Consider the following 22,917-nt stretch of genomic DNA (forward strand, 5'->3'; position numbering starts at 1 on the left):
TAATAAAAACAAATGCCTCTTTTGGAAACTTGTGAAAAAGTAATAGTGTATTTAATTTACCTCTATATGACAGAGGCACTGTTTAACCTGCTATAGTTTACTTCCGTGTTCCAAACCCAGAAATGTGAAAAAGGTCTAAAAGGGTTATTTTCGTTAGTGGAGCAAACAGACAAAATAACTGGCCATATTGTGTAAGTTGCATCATTTTAACTTCTTGTTTGTAGAACTGTATAAATGCAATATCACAGAAGCATGAGTGCTGTGATTCATTAGGCACAATGCAGCGCACGTGACTATGGTCTCACTACTTTTGGCATGGCAATGGGTTGCAATATCTTGATTTACAGTCTGTAATTATAGAAACACCAAATTATGCAATGGCCTTGCTTTTCACATTTTTCTTAAATGCAAATAACTACGCATGCCTAGTGTCTGTACTCTCTAATTCAGCAGAGACTAATCTCAGCCAACTGATAAATACCAATCAGTATGCATGTCTTTGAAGGAATTGTCGCCAGGCAACCATATAGATCAGCCAAGTTTGTGTCCATTTATCAAATTAGAAAGACATGTGTCTCCCCAGATTAAAAGAAATACTGTTGTGCATCAAGAGCTACTATAGTAACTATATAGTACTATAGAAACTGTAACTATTCAAATATTTGCTTTACATATACAATTTAAATTTCAATATGAAATTTTATTTATTTTTATTACATCTCTCAGAGATTGTACAAGATTAATACAAAGGTATTAAATAGCTCAAAATGCTTACACAAGAGCAAAAGAAAAATAAAACAGGAATTAAATTTTACAATTCTAAAATGCTAAATTTCAAAATAACGCAAAAGAACAATGTGGATACTATCATGTAAAATTTTACTTAATAAAAATGTTAATGAAAAACAAACAACATTTTAAACCAATAATGATAAAATAAATAAATATATCTGATAAATAAATAGATATAAAAAACAAATAAATCAGTTTTCAGTGTCCATCCATGGTCACTAATTGACAAACTGATAAACACTGCAGACACGTGAATTCTGATATTTAGATTTAAACTGACAGAGGCAATATGTCAGTACAACTAAGTCCTGGGGCCTCATGTATAAAACCTGTCGTAGATGTCCTTCTAAAAGTGTGCGTACGCACACAATTCAGATTTTGCGTATGCACAAAAGTTTTTACATTTTAAATTCCTGTTATAGATAATATTCCCAGTAATGCCATATTTGATTTTTTTATGTGAATGAAAGCGAGGCTGTGAGGGATAGACTTACAGTCTTTTCAATGTCATCCACTGTATCACATCTAATTTTCCACAACTCACGTTATCTCGAGTTTTTCTGTCTAGTGAAATTCCTTATAAATATGTTTGTTTTTTTTTTTTTTTCATTATTTTATAGCGGAACAATCCAAAACACACAAAACAACAGTACAACCCATTAAAACGACTGTTAGTCTGTCCCTCACAGACTCGTTTTCATTCCCGTCAAAAATTAAAGATGGTGCTACTATGAATACGGTCCATATTTTTAAGAGTAATAAGCATAAATCTACTAACTTATGCAACTTTGCTTTCAGTTAATTTTTTTTAATCGTTTTTAGGATGTTTTATAGATCCTTTAAAGTTAGATTTTTTTTTTTTAATGTAAGCAAAAACAAACAAACAAACAAACAAAAATTGGCATTGTAAAACACTGTCTCACATCATCAGATCACAAAAAGCAGATTTTTTTAAAAGAAATAAAACGTGCAACATGTAAGCTTATCTTTTGTTTCATCTTAGACTTATACCACAACACTGCTGAACGGTGATGACATTTTTCATTATGTTTTTCATTACCACGAACAGGGTTATCATTGCCTTTCAGTTTTCCCAAGCCATTCCATGTCAGTCAGAGTCAAGAGCACATCGCAGATCATCTTTTTTTCAATGTTTTCTTTTACCTCAAAACGTGATTTCTGTAATAGAACACAATTCCAAGCGGATGGAATTGGGAACTGAACATTTTACGAGCAAAGAAATTCTCTCTGTCATTATAAGTATGTTCCCTCTTTATGATGCATGGGAAAGTCTTCCAAAAGCAGCGCATCCATTCCAAAATTTCCTTTTTACAGCTTATATTTTAAATGCATTTTCAATTAGTTACGTGAAATTAACATAGTCTACTATCGGCTGCATAAAAGTTACTTCTGATCCGAGTGCTTAACTCCAAACTTATTTATTCTAGGTGTGGGTTCTTATTTATGAAATGCAAAGTTTATAATCAGCCTGTTCATTTCATTACTGTCCAGTTGAGTGTTAAGAGTGTGTGGACGATGCGCACATATTTACGGCAAGTTTATACATCAGGCCCCTGATGACTGGTACTTTTAGCTTTTATCTAATCTTCAAGTAGTCAAACTCAGAAGATGTTTGCAAAAAAGATTATCAATAAAAGGAACAAACACAATGAAGCATCTTTGAGAGTTATAAGAGAAATATCTGTTTTGATGTTTATGTTCATAGGACGATCAAAAATATATGAATGAAAAAAAAAAAATCTTAAATCAACTGATGATTTTTTTGGGATGAATTTAAAATAATTTGATCATCAAAACTCTTTAAAGTAGTTTTCAAAAAAATTATTTATACTAACTCTTCTAAATATCAGAGCTGCAAGAGAGTTGTGCAACTGTCTAGAAACTTTTTTTTTTTTTTTTTGTATTTATTTATTTATATTATCCCCTTTTCTCCCAATTTGGAATGCCCAATTCCCATTACTTAGTAGGTCCTCATGGTAGCACGGTTGCTCACCTCAATCCTGGTGGCAGAGGACAAGTCTCAGTTGCCTCCACCTCTGAGACCATCAATCCACGCATTTTATCACATGGCTTGTCGTGCATGACACCGTCGAGACTCTGCATTTGTGGAGCCTCATACTACTCTCTGCGATCCACGCACAACTTACCACGTGCCCCATTGAGAGCGAGAACCACTAATCGCGACCAAGTGGAGGTTACCCCATGTGACTCTACCCTCCCTAGCAACCGGGCCAATTTGGTTCCTTAGGAGACCTGACTGGAGTCACTCAGCATACCCTGGATTCGAACTCATGACTCCAGGGGTGGTAGTCAGCGTCAATACTCGTTGAGCTACCCAGGCCCCCGAAACTATGTTTTTAACAAATTGTTGCTACTCTGAGAAACAGTAACATCCCTTAATTTTAGGTTTAAGGGAAAAACAGAATGCATGTAATCATATAAATGGCCTTTTAACATACACAAACACATTCCTTTTGACTTCTTTGACCCACCCGACTGAAAAAAACAAACAAACAAAAAAAAAAACAGCATAGGTATAATCAAGAATCCCAGCAATTCTTTTGGAGATCCATATTTCCAGGTCACTACTGCATTACATGATTCAAGATGTGCTCGATTTGAATCTCAGTTCTGAACACCTAAGCAAAAGTAGTAGCTACATGAGAAAGCTTGCTTTTTGTGCATATTATCTACATACAAAAGGACAAATAGTTTGACAAAGAGGTAAAAAACATCACAATATAAGGCAATGGAGCTGAGTCAGCATTTTCCTTTTTAAAAAATCAAATAAAATGTAACAAACCAGCTTTTTAGAAGTATGTGCTAAGTAAAGGCAAAATTCTACGAAAACAACCATGACAGCATCACAAACACAACTCCGTGAACATGGACCATCTTGTTCGCATCAGAACTAAAGTATCCTTTTGAGTTCAGGCCTGTGATAAAAGCAAACACAACAAGATAACAGATATGATTACATATTATATCACATTATAGACATTAAATATTGTTTAGTTTTCAGTTTTGGCATATCAGCCTGGTGCTGATTGTGTGCATTTGTTTGGTTAATTGTTTGCATTTACATGCACAACAATACAGCAAATCAGCTCATTCTAAAACCCAGACAATACAAGAAAAGTGAATTTACTTTTTGACATCAAAATATTTAACAGACATGCACATAATGAATAAGGCATTTACATGCAATAAGAAATCAGGGTAATAGACAAAAATGTAGGTGTGCCGATGGCTTTAAAATAAACTATGGTATAAAACAAAACATTTAATGTTTTAGGCATTAACATGACCTTACACGTTGCCAGTTTATTAAGCATATTCGGATTGCAAGATTGTGCATGTAAACGTAGGGCTGGGCAATATGGATTAAAAAAATTATATCTCGATATTTTTCAGCCTATTGATGATATTTGATATATACATATATCTCGATAATTATGTATTTGCTCTGAAATGGCTCAAAAGTGATTAAAAAAATAATAATATTCAGAGGAACTATAATTTCATTCAAACAGCCACTGTAGCCAAGTAGATTCAAGATTTTAAAGGCATTAAATAAAAATCTATTTAAAAATAAAATAAAGGCATGTTTCCCTACAGTTTTGCACTAAATGAACGCAAGAGAGAATGAGATCTAATCATTATCACTGATATGCACTTTTATATTTAGATTGTATATACAATGATACATAGTAGTTTAATAAAAAATAATTATTTACCTTCATATATTTTTCCTTAAACATTTTTTGTTAATTAACAAGGTGTGCAAAAACTACTCGGCTGAATATTGCATGATACTAAATTATTAGTCAAATGTATTATTATAATACTGAAATATCATTATTATTTTGAGGATTAGATTTTTTTTTATTTAAAAGTAATATATTTCTTTCCTATTTACTTCACCTGGAGTTTTATTTTGACATTTCATATGGAGCTTTTATTTTGACAAAGAAAGTGTAGCGTGTAGTTTACAATGCTCTGCATCTGGTGAAGCGCTTTTGTCCACTCTTTTTCTGTTATACTGTGCCGCCTTTGTAGATTTGTATAATGATTTGTAGCATTGTGAGAATGCTTGAACATTCAGTACTTTATTTCTTTCACAATGCATGTGATCTGCTCTAAAAGCGCTAAAAACAAGCATGAGTCCCACACATGCACAGAACAGTCTGTCATCCATTCTAAAGCATAAACAGACCATGTTTATCTGTCTTTTATCGCAGCCCATTGCAATTTTATAATCACATTGACCATATTGACATTTTGGTGTTATTTTGATTAATTCTGCTGCCCAGAAGGATAGTGAAATTAGTTTACTGATGCGCTTCTTATTAAACTTAATGGCCAAATAAAAAGCACATTAAAATCATCATGATATTCATGATATTGCTTAAGTTTATATCGTCAGCCAATTCATCGTGATTATATTGTGAATATTCGATATATCGTGGCATTCACTGTTAAAGTACACTACCAGTCAAAAGATTCATACTTTATTTTAACTATTTTACAGATTTTTAGAATAACAGTAATGAAACTATAAAATAAACAAATGCAACACAAATGCAAGAATTATAGTCACCAAACAAATGTTTAACAAATCAAAATGATCATATTGTACCTTCTTCTAATTAGCCACCCTTTGCCTAGATTACAACTATACATTCTAGAGAACTAAACTAAACTAAACTAAAACAAAATAAATTAAAAATAAATAAAATGCACTGTATATTTATCCTTATTTTAGTATATATAATAAAATAAAATAAATAACATTTAAATAAAATAAAATATTGGTTTTGTAAGGTAATTCACATATCGACACAATTTATATTTAAATAGAAACTTAAGCACTGAAAAGCATTTAAGCAAACTTTTGACTGGCAGTGTATGTACGTTCTGAACCTACAGTATGCGTGTACCTCAAGTATACAAGCTCAAAACTTGTGTGCTTTGCTCTTAATGAGCTCACGTGAATTCTTACTTGACATCTTTGGTATACGTATAGGGCTGCTGCTGCTGCCATCTCCTCCATCACTCAGGGCTTTAATCTGAATGAGCATGTCTTCTCCTGATGGCAACTGAAGCTCCACGGACGTCCTGTTGGTCTCCACTATGCTGCTTCCCCTGTGCCAGCTCTGACGGTACACAACCTGCACATCACACAGAGGTGAAAGTGGGTCAGGAAACCGCAACAACTCAAAAATAAATGAGGAAGTCACAACAAGAATATTCCATGACGTATTTGATTCACACTTAAAAATGTATGAATGCCATTGCATAAATAACAGAATATCAAACCAAGTGAATTTATTTTAAAATGAGATAGCAAAAGCACACTTTTCAAGCATAATACATGTTTGCCTAAACAAACGCCACAACAGCGTCACTATGAACAATAAAGTCTCCCTGCTGATTTTATGCAATTTCAACAACATTCAAGGAACATAAATTAAAAAATCGTTAGCAATTTCAAATTTCAAATTGATTTTCAGTGGGAGGATTATTAGTGTTATTATGTTTGGTGACACATCTAACTGTGGAAAAAAATTGGTTTTAGGATCCATAAATCATTAATCATGTCATTCTTTTGCAGATTGACAGCAAAAAAATAACAAATAAAACCACCAAACTGATATTCTTTCTTGCTCATACGGACTAGAGAATTTATGATTATCGACTGCATCTTTCTGCAGGCGCTGGCTCACTGAGAACAGTTAGGATTGCAAATAAATAGTGCTTTTCCCCTGTGAAAGTGTGTCTTCATTGAGGCCTGGGTAAGCTCATGGCACCAGATGGAGGATCGCATCAGAGCCATCCAGCTGTTCAGCGACCCTACAAACCTCTACATTTTGGAGAGGCCGTCATCAATTAGTTGGTTTAACGCTGCAGCAAATTAATTTGCTCAAAAGAAATGAATCACATCGCATGATTTTAAATCCTCTTTCTGAACATTATGTGCGAACTCACTCTACAGATAACTGTGGTTCTGAGTGCAGCTGGAGGCCGAAGCAGCTTTCCCTGAAATGTAAAATAAAGAGGTTTGGATGTTTCAGAGTTTGATCAGCGACCTTGAGCATAGAACTGCTTTTTAGTGACTTGCAAAAGGCAATTAATTAAAAAGAATGAGTATTTCATATTTTAAAATACTTTTTTCCTCTAGTATCTATCTAAATATTTGCTTTTATTCTTCCACTTTTTCCATTTCTCACTTGAATGATTTGTCTCGCCAAAAGCATATAACTATTAAAGAACATTGAGTTTTAACTAATTTACTTAAAGTTTTGCATAGGAAAAAAGGAGAGAGAGAGAGTGGCCTCTGCTGGTTCTTTTGATGCCGTTTATGTCAGTTACATCGGTTTTGACCAATCAATATGTCCCAGCAAGATGGCATATTGATGGTTCCAAAGAAGCCACTTTGATTGGATAGCTGAATGTGCATCAGATCACATGTCCAGTGCACCACTGCACCAATATCAATTGATGAGACAAGTACAAAGATATGATATGAGCGTCTTTATGATATTTCAAACATCTTATAACCTCAGCTAAAAATACATTAGAAAATCCCATACAAACACTCCTCATGGTAACAATAGTTACCTCCAAAACACTAAGTTACAACAGTTACTGTTATGGTGAGTGGAGATGAGTGAGTGTTTTTAATAAAACCTCTATGGGAGTTGAGCGGCAGTCTTGATTGACAGCTGCGTGGAGCAAGTGGTGAGAGTGTCAAAAAGTTGACAAAATGTATTCAAACGAGATGTGAAACACACTGGACAGCAGCCAATTGTTGCCTGCTAAGGTGAAAGCAGAGATGTTGATCATAAGAATTTCAAAATTTGCTGATAAAGTTGGAGTTTCTGGTTGATTCAGTGCTTAAATTACCTTGTTACATATTACTATATTTAATTCAAATCATAATGCAGTTTGAAAAGGAATGGGAATTTAATGATTCTGATTCCGATTCCTCTTAATGGTTCCATTACTTTTGAAGAAGAAATATTTGGAAATAAGAAATGCAGTTCTTTTTTGGATTTACTGCACTCAGCAGTCTGTTACCGAATGATGGGATATTTTCATATTTTAACAGAACAGATTCTTGCACTTTTTAATGAAGATATTTTATTCATTAATTATTTTTTATAAAATACCACTAATTAGAGGAAAACTCATAATGTGTAGCCTATCTTTACCTACAAATTGTCATACCAATAACCATCTAGTAATTATTCAAAATTCTTGGTTTATTTCTAGTCGGACATCATAAAATTTATGATCTGCGCTTCAGTAAGTTTTTGATATACTAAAAAGTATTTTTTGGTAGGAAGAATTTTTTGCGATGTAGATTCAAAAGAACTGTCTTGTAAGAGTCCTTTATTAGGGAATAAGGTCACAAGGATTTAAAAGAACCAACTCATAAGATTAATTCGTTTGGGAATCACACTACACTGGCACATTGTATGTTTCGCACTGCAGATTCTAAAGAATCGGCTCATATGAGTCATTCATTCGGGAATCACACTACACAGGTCACGCTATCTGTTTCGCACTGTAGATTCAAAAGAACCATCTCATATGAGTCATTTGTTCGGGAATCGGATTACAGTGGCCACGCTGTATGTTTCGCACTGTAGATTATTATTATTTTTTTTTTTTTTTTAAATTGCTCATAAGAGTTATTCGTTTGGGAATCACACTACACTGGTCACACTGTATGTGCTGCACTCTAGATTCAAAAGAGCCGGCTCACAAGAGGCATTTGTTCAGGAACCAGACTACACTGGTCATGCTGTATGTTTCGCACTGTAGATTCAAAAGAACCATCTCATAAGAGTCATTTGTTCGGGAATCGGACTACACTGGTCACACTATATGTGCTGCACTGTAGATTCAAAAGAACCAGCTCATAAGAGTCATTTGTTCGGGAACCAGACTACACTGGTTACGCTGTATGTTTCACATTGTAGATTCAAAAGAACCGTCTCATAAGAGTTATTCGTTCAGGAATCGCAATACACTGGTCCCACTGTATGTTTTGTACTGCTGATTCAATAGCGGTGTTGCAGTATACTGAGTTGTAGCAGGAAACATTGTCAGAGTATTTCACAGTGTTTCGTCCACATTGTTGGAAGAATTCACGTTCAATAACCATAAACGGAACCAAATAATTTTTAAAAAATGGAACCGGTTCAGATTAAGAACTGGTTCTGGGTTCCTAACTCTGAATTTAAATGCTTTCATTGTGGTTAGACTGTATTTGGGATAAAAAAAGTGTATTAAATTGCTGTTTAATATGGGCATTCAGCAATAAAGTTGACATTTTCCAAACCGATATATGTAATAATGTAATAATGCAGATATATGATAATTCTATTGACTATGTATTAAAAGCACACACATACCATACAAGCCACACAGCTGTTAATTTGAATACACCCCCAAAGCTACAAAAACTGAAGTAATGATGGTAAATTGGCAGAAGCTAATCAAGCTTACCATTGTAAAAATGTTTTGTAAGAGATACATAAACAAGTGCCAGTTATGCAAAACTGATGCTCAAGAAAATCCTTGATAAAACTCTTATAAACTCTTTGTAGTTCTAATAAATCTAAGATGAATTTACATGAGTATACCTGGAAAAGCTTTACTAACACTTCAAATAAAAAATAAAAAAAATGAAAGAAAGAGCACAATATAATGTTTTAAGCCATGTATCTCCGATTGTCTCTCTGTGAGACAGCAGCTTATGTGGCACACTGATACAGCATGTTTATCAGCAAAGCAACAGAAGTGCGAAACAGAGATTACCTTGTAGCCGGTTACTTCTGATTCATTGTCCATCGCCTTCACATGTTCCCAGTTCAGAATGACCTTTGAGTTTGTCAAGTTCCACTCAATGTTCCCTGGAGGTTGACTTGGAGCTAAAAGACATAAATCATATTCTGATTTAGCTCCAACTTGTGAAATAAGACTGAAAAATAAAATCTTCTGGGTATGTTTGTACTTTGCGATCTTCACAATCAGCACTGTACCAGCTGAGGTATCACCTAGATTTTAAATAGCAAAAAAGTGGCACTGTTTCAATTCAACTTGGATCTCACTTTAAATTAGCTAAACTATAAATAGAAACTTCTCAGTAATTTGTATGCAACAGCATAAAAGTAGTCTGAAGAGTGTCACAATGGCCATAATCTAATCTAATCTAATGTAATCTAATAATTCTGGGTCATTTTGTTATACTTTTTTTATTTTTGACGGTAATGTGTGTAATTGAAAACTGAAATGTGTAATTTGAAAACAGAGATTATTTTTGCAATTCCCGGTATTCTGACCTGTTAGTACTGATGTGCCAGATATTTAATATTATTTGAGTGTTAGTGAGTTATTTTTTCCCTTTTTTATTTCCAAAACTCCCAAGTCAATGTATAAGAACTTGTTTGATCTGTGTATTTTATTTTATTTATTTATTTATTTTTTGGTAATGTTATTCAATTGAATATGTTTGCCACTGCTAATTATGTACCCTCTCAAAAAGTATTAAAACAATTTAGAACAATTCAGAAAAAAATATTTTCAATGCACTGCATAAAAGACAATTTACAAATTTTAAAACAATTAAGCACAGTAGAGTATTGCCTGGGAAATTTTGACTTCATAAAATTTCACTGCTAGGACTTTGTGGTCCCTCTGTTCATGGTTGAAACATATTGAGGATGAGAGCGATTGTAATTTCAAGCAATTTTACTAATGATTCCCAGCTCAATGTGTCTCCAGTATATACCATTGTGGGAACTATAGCAGATCATAACAGTGTTCTGTGATATCAAAATATGTTTTGTCAGAGAATCTATGGTACAAAGGAAAACGAACAATTGCCTATCTGCTTTAACACAAAGAAAGAATTTCGTCAAGCTCTTTATTTAAAAGTGCCTTTAATTGACTGCTCGCTCTATTAGCTGCATAAAGCTGTAAGACTCCCTCCATAGTAATGTCATAGTTTATCTGATCAGTCTCTGGCTCTGTTAAATACAGCGTTTTGTCCTTGATTATTGGCATCAGATAATGATCCTATTTAGCCACGGTAGTTTTAACGGAGGCCACGTTAATATCTCATGGTGCTGAGAACACACCCTATTAAGACGCTAAAATGTTCATTTTTTATACTTCCGAAGACTACACCGAAGACTACACTTTTACACTGATAGCCATGATATAATTTTACTGGTTTACCAATTCTGAGATGACATGGTAAGGAATAATTCACAACACAAAAGAGATCTTTTACATACAATGAACGTGGATGGGGACTAAGGCTGTCAAACTCCAAAAGGACAACAAAGTGCCATAAAAGCAGTCCATGCGGAATCTGTGGACCTTTTCACATTTTCTGCTCTGCCCTTTTCAGGGAACATCAGCTGGATTCTCAGGATTGGATTTAAACATAGTAAAATGTGTTAAGTGTAGCTGAGAGTACTACATAGTTATTGGTAGCTGAAAGTATCATCAAATTAGCTCAAAATTGTGGTGAACTATTCATTGCTTTAAAAGCAGTCTACACATTTGTGATTGTGGTAGTCCAATGTTCTTGAGAAATCACATTTGTGTATGAACCTAAAAAAACGTAAAATGAAAAAGAGTAGTTCTCACGTGGTTTCTTGGTGGTGATACTGATGGGGACACTGGAGGGTCCGGTGCCCGCACTGTTGTACGCTCTGACAGACACCAGATACAGAGTGCTTCCCTTCAGACCGGTGATATTGACTGAGCTCTCTGTGACTCTTACTCTCTCTGCATCACTTTCTGGTGACCCATCCTCCAACCACTGCACCTGTAGCTCCAAACACACACACACACACACAAAAAAACTCATAAAACAGCAGCTTAACAGTGAAGATGTCATTCTTAAAGGACAGAATGTAATTTCATGTTTATGTTGCCATGGCTCATATACTGTATGTTTTCCTAAACAAACCTTATGATAGTAGTCTTCAACTTGATAATTACACTTATCGGTGTGAATGTATGAAGCTTTCGTTTATTAACATACTTTCGTTTATTACCTAACTGCAAGACACAGTTAGTCATGTGATCTCAACATGGTGGCCAACTTGAAGGAGTGACCCGCATTACGTAGAATAAAACAGCTTTTTCTAGGCCATTGATATGACTGAAGTCTACATCTTGCGTGAGTGTACATAATATTAAATATTCATCAACAATGATATTTTTTTTCCAGAGGAAAAACTACTTAAAGCTGAAGTATGTAACATTATCAGTGTTAAAATACTTTCTTCTATCCCAGCGTAATATGCAGAGACAACTATAAGTAAGCCATTTATAGGTTAATTTTCTCAAAAACTGTAAACACTGTGTCTCTGTTTGTTTTGAGAGACCCGCTTAGACCCGCTCAAACAACATTACTCAACCAATTGCGTGAGTTGGGGGTACGACTATCTGACTGTTTGAACAACTGCAGATGAGAGGTTTGTACAGAAAGCTGTTTTGAATACATTGTTTATTTTTGCAATTCTGTTCGGTGGCGCAGAAATAAAATACTTAATGTTTATGTTCCTGTAGCTCAACTGGTAGAGCATGATGCTAGCAACACCAAGATCATGGGTTTGATTCCTAGGGAACACTCAAACTGATAAATTGTATTTTAATCGTTTTAACTTTAAAAAAAAAATACTTTAAAATACTTTTAAGGAGGAAATTCACTTTAGAATTGTACTTGCTGATAGCACTGTTTGTTTGCAAAAGCAGTCCGCATTGCTTTAGCACTCGATTCACAAATTATGAAAGTAAAGGGAATTATGCATATCCGAAAACAGCTTAAAACATGCCCCTAAAATTAGTGTTGAACACAATTTGCACAGTGCAGTTCCTTATCTTGCAAACTACAATCTGGCATACTTTACTGGCACCGTATTCTACAATCCAATAGTACCTGCTATTTAAAATTACTAAAAGTGTGCTCGTCTAAACTGCGTGTCTGTATATATGCCTGATTTATACATATTTCTCCATCTTTTAATCATCATTTGATGAATGGCACCTGCTAAGATCAATAGAAAATGTACACAAATATCTCTTTTAATAAAATTTTGTCTACCACCTGCCTTCCGTTGGTGGAAATACTGCTATGTTAATTGTCCAAGGCCAATAGCGCTGACTTTTGTGAGGCAGAAGATATAAAAAGCCTGATTTACATAGAAAAGAAGTGTTTGTGCTGAAAAAAGACAATGCCTTAATTTCCACTCACTCAGAACTTTATTAGGAACACCTATACACCTACTTATTCATGCAATTATCTAATCAGCCAATCGTGTGGCAGCAGAGCAATGCATAAAATCATGCAGATACAGGTCAGGAGCGACCATCAGAATGGAGAAAAAAATTATATTTCAGTGATTCCGACCGTGGCATGATTGTTGGTGCCAGACGGGCTGGTTTGAGTATTTCTGTAACTGCAAATCTCCTGGGATTTTCATGCACAACAGTCTCTAGAGTTTACTCAGAATGGTGCCAAAAACAAAAAGCATCAAGTGAGGGGCAGTTATGTGGACTGAAATGCTTTGTTGATGAAAGAGGTCAACAGAGAATGGCCAGAGTGGTTCGAGCTGATATAAAGGCTACGGTAACTCAGATAACCACAGTAGTGAGCAGAATAACATCTCTGAATGCACAATAGATTATTTTGATAATCGATTAATCTAACGGTTATTTGAACGATTATTCGACTATTCAGTGATTATTGCAACGATTAATCATTAGCTCTTAACCGATTATTCAGCTTGTGCCCTGATTTAAACGTGCTTACTAACAATAAAGAGAACAAAATCATCTTTTAAAAATACCTCTAAATGACATTCACTGAATTAAAGGGATTAAGTTAATTAATTAGTATTATTATATTATTATTATTATATTATATTATTAGTTAATATTATTAACTTAATAAGTAATATTAAGTTTAATTCAGTAAAGAAATGCACTACAAAAAAATCCTATTATCATCAAGTGTTTTTGTCTTGTTTTCCATTTAAAATTGTCTAAAAATCCTTAAAACAAGATACATTTACTTGAGAAGCAACATATAAGACATTCAGACAAAATATTTAGTATTTTGTATATAGTGTAGTGCAGTAAAGACAAAATATATTTATATCTATTCTCTATTCTCTAAAAGCAAGTCTAAGTATCTTATATGCTGCTTCTCAGATGAATGCATCTTTTTTTTTAAAGGATTTTTAGATATTTTAAAATATTTGTATTTTTAATACAATATTCAACATTCTCAGATAACAATTTTTTCTTCTGCAGTACAGCTGCTAAATAAAATGTAAGAGTTTTAGATATTTATATTGGAAAAAAAGCCAAAACAAAAACAAATCAAAAACGTATTTTGTTGCAGTGTACAATGGGATAAAGACTACCCTCTCACACCTTTCTGTTCACTTCAATCCACCTTTAACTCACAAAAAAAAAAAAAAAAAAAAAAAAAAAAAAACCTCTCTCTTATTAATAAAGCTGCGTATTGCCAATTTTCTTCAATATAAGAAATGCACAGTGACACATATACTGTATTATGATTTAATAAGTCACGAGCCATCATGTTATAATCTATCTGCATTAAGCGTGCCTGCTCGAGGGACGAGCGTCCCCGCGACAGTGTGTGCATCAGCCGGTGCAGTTTCAATCTCTCCCCCTTAGATCGGGACATTCGCGCAACTCACAGAAGAGGTGCTAACCGCACAGAGAAATGCCAGTTTCAGAGTTTGTAGTTATTTACATGATCTGCTTGAACTTTAATAAAGCTATAATGCATTAAATATAACTACATTTAAGATGTAACACCGGGGTATTTCCTTTAAAGAACTCCTGCTCCGCTTATTCCACAACGAGAGTGCTTCTGTATTTACTTATTTTGTATTTTTGTATAATAATTCCCTCATACTTTGCGATCTACATTAGTAGCATTAGTGCATCTAGACTGTGAGCTGTGTCTAGATGCACTCTAAACTGCAGTGCTGCACTCGCGCGTCATCAGAGTTTCGTATGATCTCACATTACGTTAAATGAGATCAAACGATTATTCGACAATGACATTTTTTGTTGACAATTTTTTGTTATCGACAATGTCGACTAATCGTTTCAGCCCTAACGCACAACATGTCGAACCTTGAGGCGGATGGGCAACAACAGCTGAAAGACTGTGGTGTTCCTAATAAAGTGCTCAGTGAGTGTACATATGAATGGAACAGCACTATTCCTGTGCAGATAACATGCTGGATTGCGGGTGATAAGTGAATAAGACAGGATTTTGCAATGAAATACTGTGTGCTAAAGTGGCATAACTGTTTAGTGTACAGTCTTGGGGAAGTGTGCTACCATCCCTGACAGCAGTAATATACTGATATATATATATATATATATATTTCAATGCATTAGGGTTCAATACACTAGCTCTGTGACAAAGTCGCTATGACTCGGTTTCTTTTTTACTGCGTTCAATAAACATCTGCGCATGGCAGCAAGGGACTCTTGGAAGTATTTGTGGATTTTCATATGTGCTTTTTACTACCCGGAGCTGTGAACGACTTTGCTGTTTCACCACGGAATGGTAGAGTGACTTGGGATTTCTTACGGAGACTAGCTCGGGTTGAAAGGAGAGAAATAGGCAAAATCCTGTGGGTTTCACACACCGTGAGAAACGACCTAGCAGCTGAAGTGTTTGTAGGGGGGGGAATTGATGTATGATGTCCACACGTCTGACAGGTGATTTATATAAGTGCCCAGAAAGCCTGGGTATTGGCGCTCCCTGGGAGACAGGACCAGCTGTGAGCAGACCTCTTCATTCTGCAGATGAGATTGTGAAAAATGTGGCCACGGGATCGTACATTCTGGTCGGGAAACAAGAAACTGCACACCCTACCATCAGTGCAGTGCATACATTACAGAGTTTGATTGAGGTGAGGCATCTCAAATCTTTTTTCCCCTCCATTTATGGTGTTTATGTTAGGCATGTGCAAAACTACACATTTTCATAATCAACTTGTCAGCAGGTTGTCTGAACCAGTGGCTCTCCAGCTTTTTGAACTGAATGCCCATCACATTTTGTACCATCCTCAAGGACCAACTTGTGTATCCACATGTATGTGCTCATACACTTGGATACACTGATTTGAGTCATACATTAATGTTCTACCACTCATGCTAGCAGCAATTTATTCAACAAGTGTTCAGCCTTTCACACACACAGTATTTTTGTTTTATATTTTTCCATTAAAAATATCTAAACATGCTTAAAACAAGATACATTCACATTAAGCAAAATGACATAGCCTATTAAAGAATTATTCCAGGTTCAATACGAGTTAAGCTCAATTGACAGCATTGGTGGCGTAATGTTGATTATCAAAAAAATTTATTTCGACCTGTCTCTCCTTTTCTTAAAAAAAAAAAAATAACAAATAAAAAAAAAAAAAAAAAGAAAAGAAAAAAAAAAAAGCAAGAATCTTATCAGGGTTACAGTGAGGCACTTACAATATAAGTGAATGTGGCCAGTCCATCCACATTTCTGTCTTTAAATCCTCCAGAAATTGGCCCCATTCAAATCCATTGTAAGTGCCTCATTGAAACCAAGATTATTTGCTTTTTTTTTTTTTTTTAAATAAAAGAAAAGATTACTTTTACTGAACATTTGGTACCATAACAACACAATAAGTATAAGGCACTACTCTTTGTAAAGCTCCTTTGAGACAACCTGCTCTGTTGTGAAAAGCGCTGTGCAAATAAAAATAATTTATTTATGTTCCTGTAGCTCAACATGGTGCTAGCAACACCAAGATCATGGGTTTGATTCCTAGGGAACACTCAAACTGATAAAACATATTTTAATCATTTTAACTTTTTAAAAATGTATTTTATTACTTTTTATTCTTTTTTCATGTCCTTAATTGTTTTTAGATTAATTTGTTTTATGTATCTTGTATTTTCTTTATAATTTTTATGTAAAGCACTTTGAGTTGCCATTGTGTATGAAATGTGCTATATAAATAAACTTGCCTTGCCTTGCCTAGTTGGTCAGTGTACTAATATATTATATAGTGTATATACCTCATAGCCTGTTATCCTTCCTTTGCTGCTGGTTTGGTGGACAGCTTCCCAGAAAACCTCGATCTCAGATGCTGAGAGAGTGTGAGCCCATACTCTTGAAGGAGCTACTGAAGGTTCTGTCCAAGTCATGACATTTAGACATATAAAAAAAAAAAAGGAACGGAAGGAAAAACAACAACAGCAAATAAGAACAGATAACTTGAGACAGACAGTTTACAGTTTACAAAGGATTCACCCAATATCAGCGTTCTGTCTGTAGTGCCACCTGTTGTCTAAATCTAATTGTGCTGTTATCACACTTGTATGTAAATGTAAGGGTGCGAAAAAAGAAATTATCATCAAAGTGCAACAACACAGCTGTAGAGGGGTTATTAAAACTTGCAGCACATCCATCAGCTTTTGTCATGCTTTGTAATGTCCTTGAACAATTTGCAATGATACAATCAACACAGAATACAAGCATATTAACCTTCATCAGCTGAATATACAATGACCACGGGGCTAAACGGTCCCTCTCCGATGTTGTTGTAGACACCGACTTTTACTTCAAACCGAGTGAGTGGCGGAAAACTGTCATTTTTAAAAACATATCGCGAAGCATCGGCTGAGGCCAACACACTCTGTTTCCATGTTGTGCTGCCAAGCGGACGAAATGCCACGACATATCCAAATTTTTGTCCATTTTGCAGCTCTTCTGGCAAAGGCTGTGGGAAAAAGAGATGAGTATCAAAAATAATGTTTCAAAAACTAGATTATTCTGAAGAAAGTCAATGTTGCCCTTGAAAATCTTGGTGTAATGATGCTAGGCCGTTGTGGTGGTTGCCAGGTCATTGCTTTATATACGGTTGATATAGTATTGTGGTTGCTTGGGTGTTCAAGGTGGTTGTTAGGCTTTTGACATCCGGTTGCTTGGTGGTTGCTAAGGCCTTGCTATGTGGTTGCTAGGAGGTTCTGGGTAGTTACTGGGGCATTGCTAGGTGGTTGTATGGCTGCTGCTGTACAGTTGCTATGGTGTTCTAGTTGTTTGCTAGGGCCTTGCTATGTGGTTGATGGGGTGTTCTGGGTGGTTGTAATAGGGGTGGGATTCTGTTTGCGATTCTTGAGACAAATATTTTTTAATTGTCTCTCTTATGAAAAATCAATTTTCAATTTAATTTAAAAATAAAACTTTAGCTTATGCTAATACAATTTATATATATATATATATATATATATATATATATATATATTAAGCTATATTTGTGGCAGGTTCCACATGAATATGTTTTTTTCTCCAAGACATTTAGTCTCTTTAATTATTTACGTTTAGTCCTTCAATGCACCACTGCTACAGCCAGTAAAACGCCGCTTGTTCACTGTCGGACATCAATTCCTCTGATGTGATCAATGTTCCTGTTATTATGCATAATCCAAAGGTTTATTTGTGAAGTGTTGTAAAGAAGTGTCATTCTACAGATTCTGTCTGACATTGCCACTGCCTTATTAAATAGTTGCAGTAAAAAAAGGCTCATCAAACTGTTGGATGCCATGAACAATATTTATAATCTAACTTCTATGCGCTTTTGAAATTTGAATGCGGCGCAGGGATCGCTCTATTACTCCAAGCGCTCCGGTTACATTAAAGTGCGTCACTCTGCATCTGGGATGATAAAACGATTTAAACGGTTTGTATTGGAGCCTCTGTGTACTGGAGCCTAACCTGTTTAAACTTTGTTTTATGCGATAAGAGGTTACAGTTATTTAGCCTATTTATTTGGTGAATATCTGTAAATTACCCAGTTAAAGGGCTGAGCTTAGAGTCCATATATCCCTATGAAACATCTGATCGGGGTCACATGGACAAAATGCAGCCTTATTATATATGGCTTCCTTAACACTCGTCAACTAATAGCTCAGACAAACAACGCACCGACTAGTCGATTATGAAAAGTGGTGGTTTTGCAATTTATTTATTATTTTTTTGCATCCTTTACCTGTGAATTCTATATTACAGACTGAAACAACTGTTCTTAATTTCTTTCTAGCAAAAAAGGAGTTAACACAGCTAAATATATAAAATCACAATAATAATAATAATAATAATAATAAAAAAATGCAATACATATAGAATCGGCATCTAAATATCATTGCAATATCATATCGGGAGGTTTGTGGCAATTCCCACTCCTAGGTTGTTAGGGCATTGCTAATGACAGCTTCAGTGTTCTGGGTGGTTGTTAGGGTGTTACTACATATGTTGTTTGCATTGGTGTTCTGGGTGGTTGGTAAGATATTACTAGATGGTTACTGGGTGTTTCATATATTGAATAAAAGTGGTTTACTGATGTGGGGTTTTTCCATGGCTGATTATTAAATTATTACATTTGGTCCCCCCAATCCTGAATATGTGGTTACATCCTTGGTGTATGCAATTTTTTTCGTCTGATCACTAGTTTTGGGTGTAATCTGATTACAAAGTATCAAACAATAATCAAACAATAATCAAACTACTTTTTAATCAAAAGGTACTGTAATACATTACATTTTAAATTCTTGTAATCAAATTACATGTTACCTTAAATTAATTACTTTTTTTAAGTTCATTACTTGTGTTTCACATATTTCTTTAATATTATTTAGGTATTATTATATTATTAAATAATATTATTTATGTAGAATACATTTATAACATGTATTATGTTCATATGTACATCTGTTTTTTCTCACACCTTTATGATTTGCATGCAGCAATAAACATAATGGTAACAATTTACATTACTATAAGGTTGCATTCGTTAACGGTAGCTAACTAATGTAAGTTAGTTAAAATGAACTAACAATATATATACTTTTTCAGCACTTATTAATCTTGGTTAATGTTGTGTATGTTAACATTAGTTAATGCACTATGAACTAACAAGAAACATTGTCTCTTTTTAATTTAACATTAACAAAGATTAATAAATGCTGTAAAAGTATACTATTACTGATCCTTAGGTAACACTTTATTTTACAGTGTCCTTGTTATACATATTATATGTATTGACTATAGTAATTATACATATTACATGTATTAACAGTAAATTATGCATAATTACAAGAAACTAACCCTAATACAAACCCTAACACTAAACCTATAGTAAGTACAAGTTATTAATTAATATTACTCTGTTCTTACTTGTGTAATTACACTGTAACAAGGACACAAAAATAAAGTGTAACCAAACCTTATTGTAGTGTTTCCGACATTAATAATTATGCATTACTTAGTAATTTGATTACTTTTACCATCAAGTATTCAGTAAAGTAATCAGAGTAGCTTACCCAACACTGCCAATCGCTTCCAGAAGTAATATCATACCTCTCCTCAACAAACCGCAATATTTAAGCTATCACTCACTTCTGTAGCACATATGGTACAAGATAATTTTCACATTTAATACTTAGATTTAGAGGTTCATTCAAATCCCTAACCATATGTATTAGCAATAATAAACTGCATTAAAGCAAAATCATTCAAAAAACAGGCTGACATGTAACATTCTCACCAGTTGACAAGTAATTTTCCTGGGTATGTTTACATTGTTCCGTACATAAGATGAAAAGCAATGAATATAAGTAAATAAAGTTGACAGCTTCAAGCTCTGCTGTGTCAGTCATAAAAGCCCCGCATTTACTCCAAAAATGCACTGTATTTTGAAAGTAATACTGTATTTAAACATGCCACCGAAGATGTGCCATGACAGCCAAGGATATTACAAGAAAGCCATTGATAAATATTGTCGTTTCAGATTTACTGCTATGAAAGCTGCCTCGTATCTGTGTCTTCATTATGATTTACATACCAGAGGGAGCAATCCCGCTGAAGCAAAGAAAAAAGCTGAGATGACAGTGTTGTATTTTAATTAGACCTTGTCTAATTTAAACCACGTCAACGTGGAGAATTTCATCAGAATCCGATTCACGACAGCAGAGTGATTTGAAAACGCTCCTGTCACAATAAAGGTGCCTGCAAAAGTCACTGAGCTCACCTCCCAAACAATCACGAGTTCGCCTCGGCTGCCGCCACCTCCACTCACGTTGGCTGGAGCGACTTCAGGATCTAAGAGGCAGAAGAGAGCAAGACAACATCAGAAGAAAAATAGTTTGTGATGGTTCTGAACAAGGTAGAATGTCTCTTTATGAGCTACGTTTTTGTTTAAAGGAATAGTTCACCCCCCCCAAAGAAAAAAGAAAAGTTGTTTCAAACTTATATGACTTAATTTCTATTTTAAACACTAAAGGACATGTTAGGCAGAATGATAGCCAGAATGCATCTGTGACTGAGTCTTCTGTCTTTTGCCTAATATCTCCTTTTATGTTCCACAGAAGATCGAAAGTCATTGAGGTTTGGAACAACATTATGGTGAGTAAATAATGACATTATTTTCATTTTTGGGTGAACTATCCTTTTAAAGAATCTAACAAACATTTCTACGCAACAACGACACCACTGCATATGAAAAACTATTTTCTTGCGGTTTCAAAGTAATTAGCTAAAATTGTGGTCCTCCTGTGGTGCCAATTCGATTTCTGCACACTTAATTTGTGTCCTAATTGTCTGTAAATTATTATGCAATGTACCCACAATACGCATGATAACCGATGTGAATGTTCAAGTATTTATTTCTCATGTCTGAACTCTATTACGAGGAGTCACTCCCAGTGATTTAACCTTATTATAGAATTGAATTACATTTTCTCCTTCTTGATGTATTGGTGATGGCAGATTTGGAAACAGGAGAGATGAAAGCGTACCTGCAGCTTTGGTGCGAACGGGTTTGGATGGCACGCTGGGCTCCCCCACTCCCACGCTGTTGATAGCCACAACTCTAAATTCATAATCTACCCATGGATTTAGATCCACAACTGTCGCATGAATCATCTGTCCAGGCACAGAATCAGGAACTAGGATTAAAGAAATTTGGAATAAAAAATGCATCAATTCCCATCTGTGCAATTCCACAACCATCATTATTTTTGCAATAACTTTTGCAGATACAGTATATTTCTTTCTTTTTTCTTTGCAATTGCACATTTCTTTTTCTTTTCTTTTTTTTTTTTTTTTTTTATCTTTCATAGTGCATTAAAAACAGGAATTTGCATGATTCACTCTCTAGAATAGTCAAAGTGCCACATTTAAATGACTCTCTGTTAAAAGCATAGCCAGGCGAACATTTTATTGCTCATAGGTTTGTTCTTTTATAGCTCAGAAGAGCTTACAGTTAATTTTCATTTAAGTATCAACATTATCTCAGAAGTTTCCTCTTAAGTTTCTTAGGAGAAATAAAAATGTAAAGTATAGAGTAAAAAAATAAAAATAATATTGTGGATTGCTTAGCCCAGACAATTTGGTCTTGGAAGAATTTGATGAGAAATGTTTGAGTTCATAATTAAATCTCTGATTTTTAATTGCAGATTTTGGTATCTTGGCAAATCTGAGCACAGATTAATGTATTGTTAAGATTTCTTCTGAAATTCCTTTTCCTAGGAGAAAAATCTGAGAAGTAGGAGACTTGAGCAAATTCACCATTTGCTGTCTAGGATAAACAATTGAGATATTAACTTGTGAATTCTCTTTTGTATGGTATGGACAGTTACTTCATGCAGCAACTTGTAGGCTAAACCTACATTCTATGAGTGATTAAGCAGACTACTATACCAGTTTTGACTGCTTGCCAGCCAATAGAGAATGGCATCCTGGCTTGTACGATGTAAAGGGTAACGGGACTGTGGTTGTCTGGCCCCGGTCCCCATGAGAGTTGAGCGGTCCTATCTGTGACTTCCCCAACCAACACGCCCACCGGTGCACCAGGGGGCCCTGACAAAAAGGACTCAAAACTTGCTGTGTGTACTCAACAGAGAAGGGCACAGCAAGGTGACCAAGTATCTCGCAATGTGAGTCAAGTCTGCCCACAAAAGGCTCCATGCTTAATATTCAGAACC

General features: G+C 34.8%; 1 protein-coding gene across 1 annotated transcript in view; it reads right to left on the minus strand.

The window, feature by feature from the left end:
* Positions 1 to 679: 679 nt before the first annotated feature.
* The window catches only part of LOC127445662 (contactin-4-like), a 183,447-nt gene continuing 161,209 nt past the window's right edge, over positions 680 to 22,917 (minus strand). The window contains exons 16-24 of the mRNA XM_051705889.1: positions 22,634 to 22,792; positions 21,730 to 21,879; positions 20,964 to 21,034; positions 17,423 to 17,657; positions 16,954 to 17,069; positions 11,482 to 11,662; positions 9,643 to 9,755; positions 5,816 to 5,984; positions 680 to 3,749 (exon numbers count right to left, since the gene is read on the minus strand). Coding sequence (XP_051561849.1) covers positions 3,655 to 3,749; positions 5,816 to 5,984; positions 9,643 to 9,755; positions 11,482 to 11,662; positions 16,954 to 17,069; positions 17,423 to 17,657; positions 20,964 to 21,034; positions 21,730 to 21,879; positions 22,634 to 22,792 — 1,289 coding nt within the window. The 3' untranslated portion in view covers positions 680 to 3,654. The remainder of the gene's footprint in view (positions 3,750 to 5,815; positions 5,985 to 9,642; positions 9,756 to 11,481; positions 11,663 to 16,953; positions 17,070 to 17,422; positions 17,658 to 20,963; positions 21,035 to 21,729; positions 21,880 to 22,633; positions 22,793 to 22,917) is intronic.

Source organism: Myxocyprinus asiaticus, chromosome 9 (genome assembly GCF_019703515.2).
Source record: "Myxocyprinus asiaticus isolate MX2 ecotype Aquarium Trade chromosome 9, UBuf_Myxa_2, whole genome shotgun sequence".
Taxonomy (NCBI): domain Eukaryota; kingdom Metazoa; phylum Chordata; class Actinopteri; order Cypriniformes; family Catostomidae; genus Myxocyprinus; species Myxocyprinus asiaticus.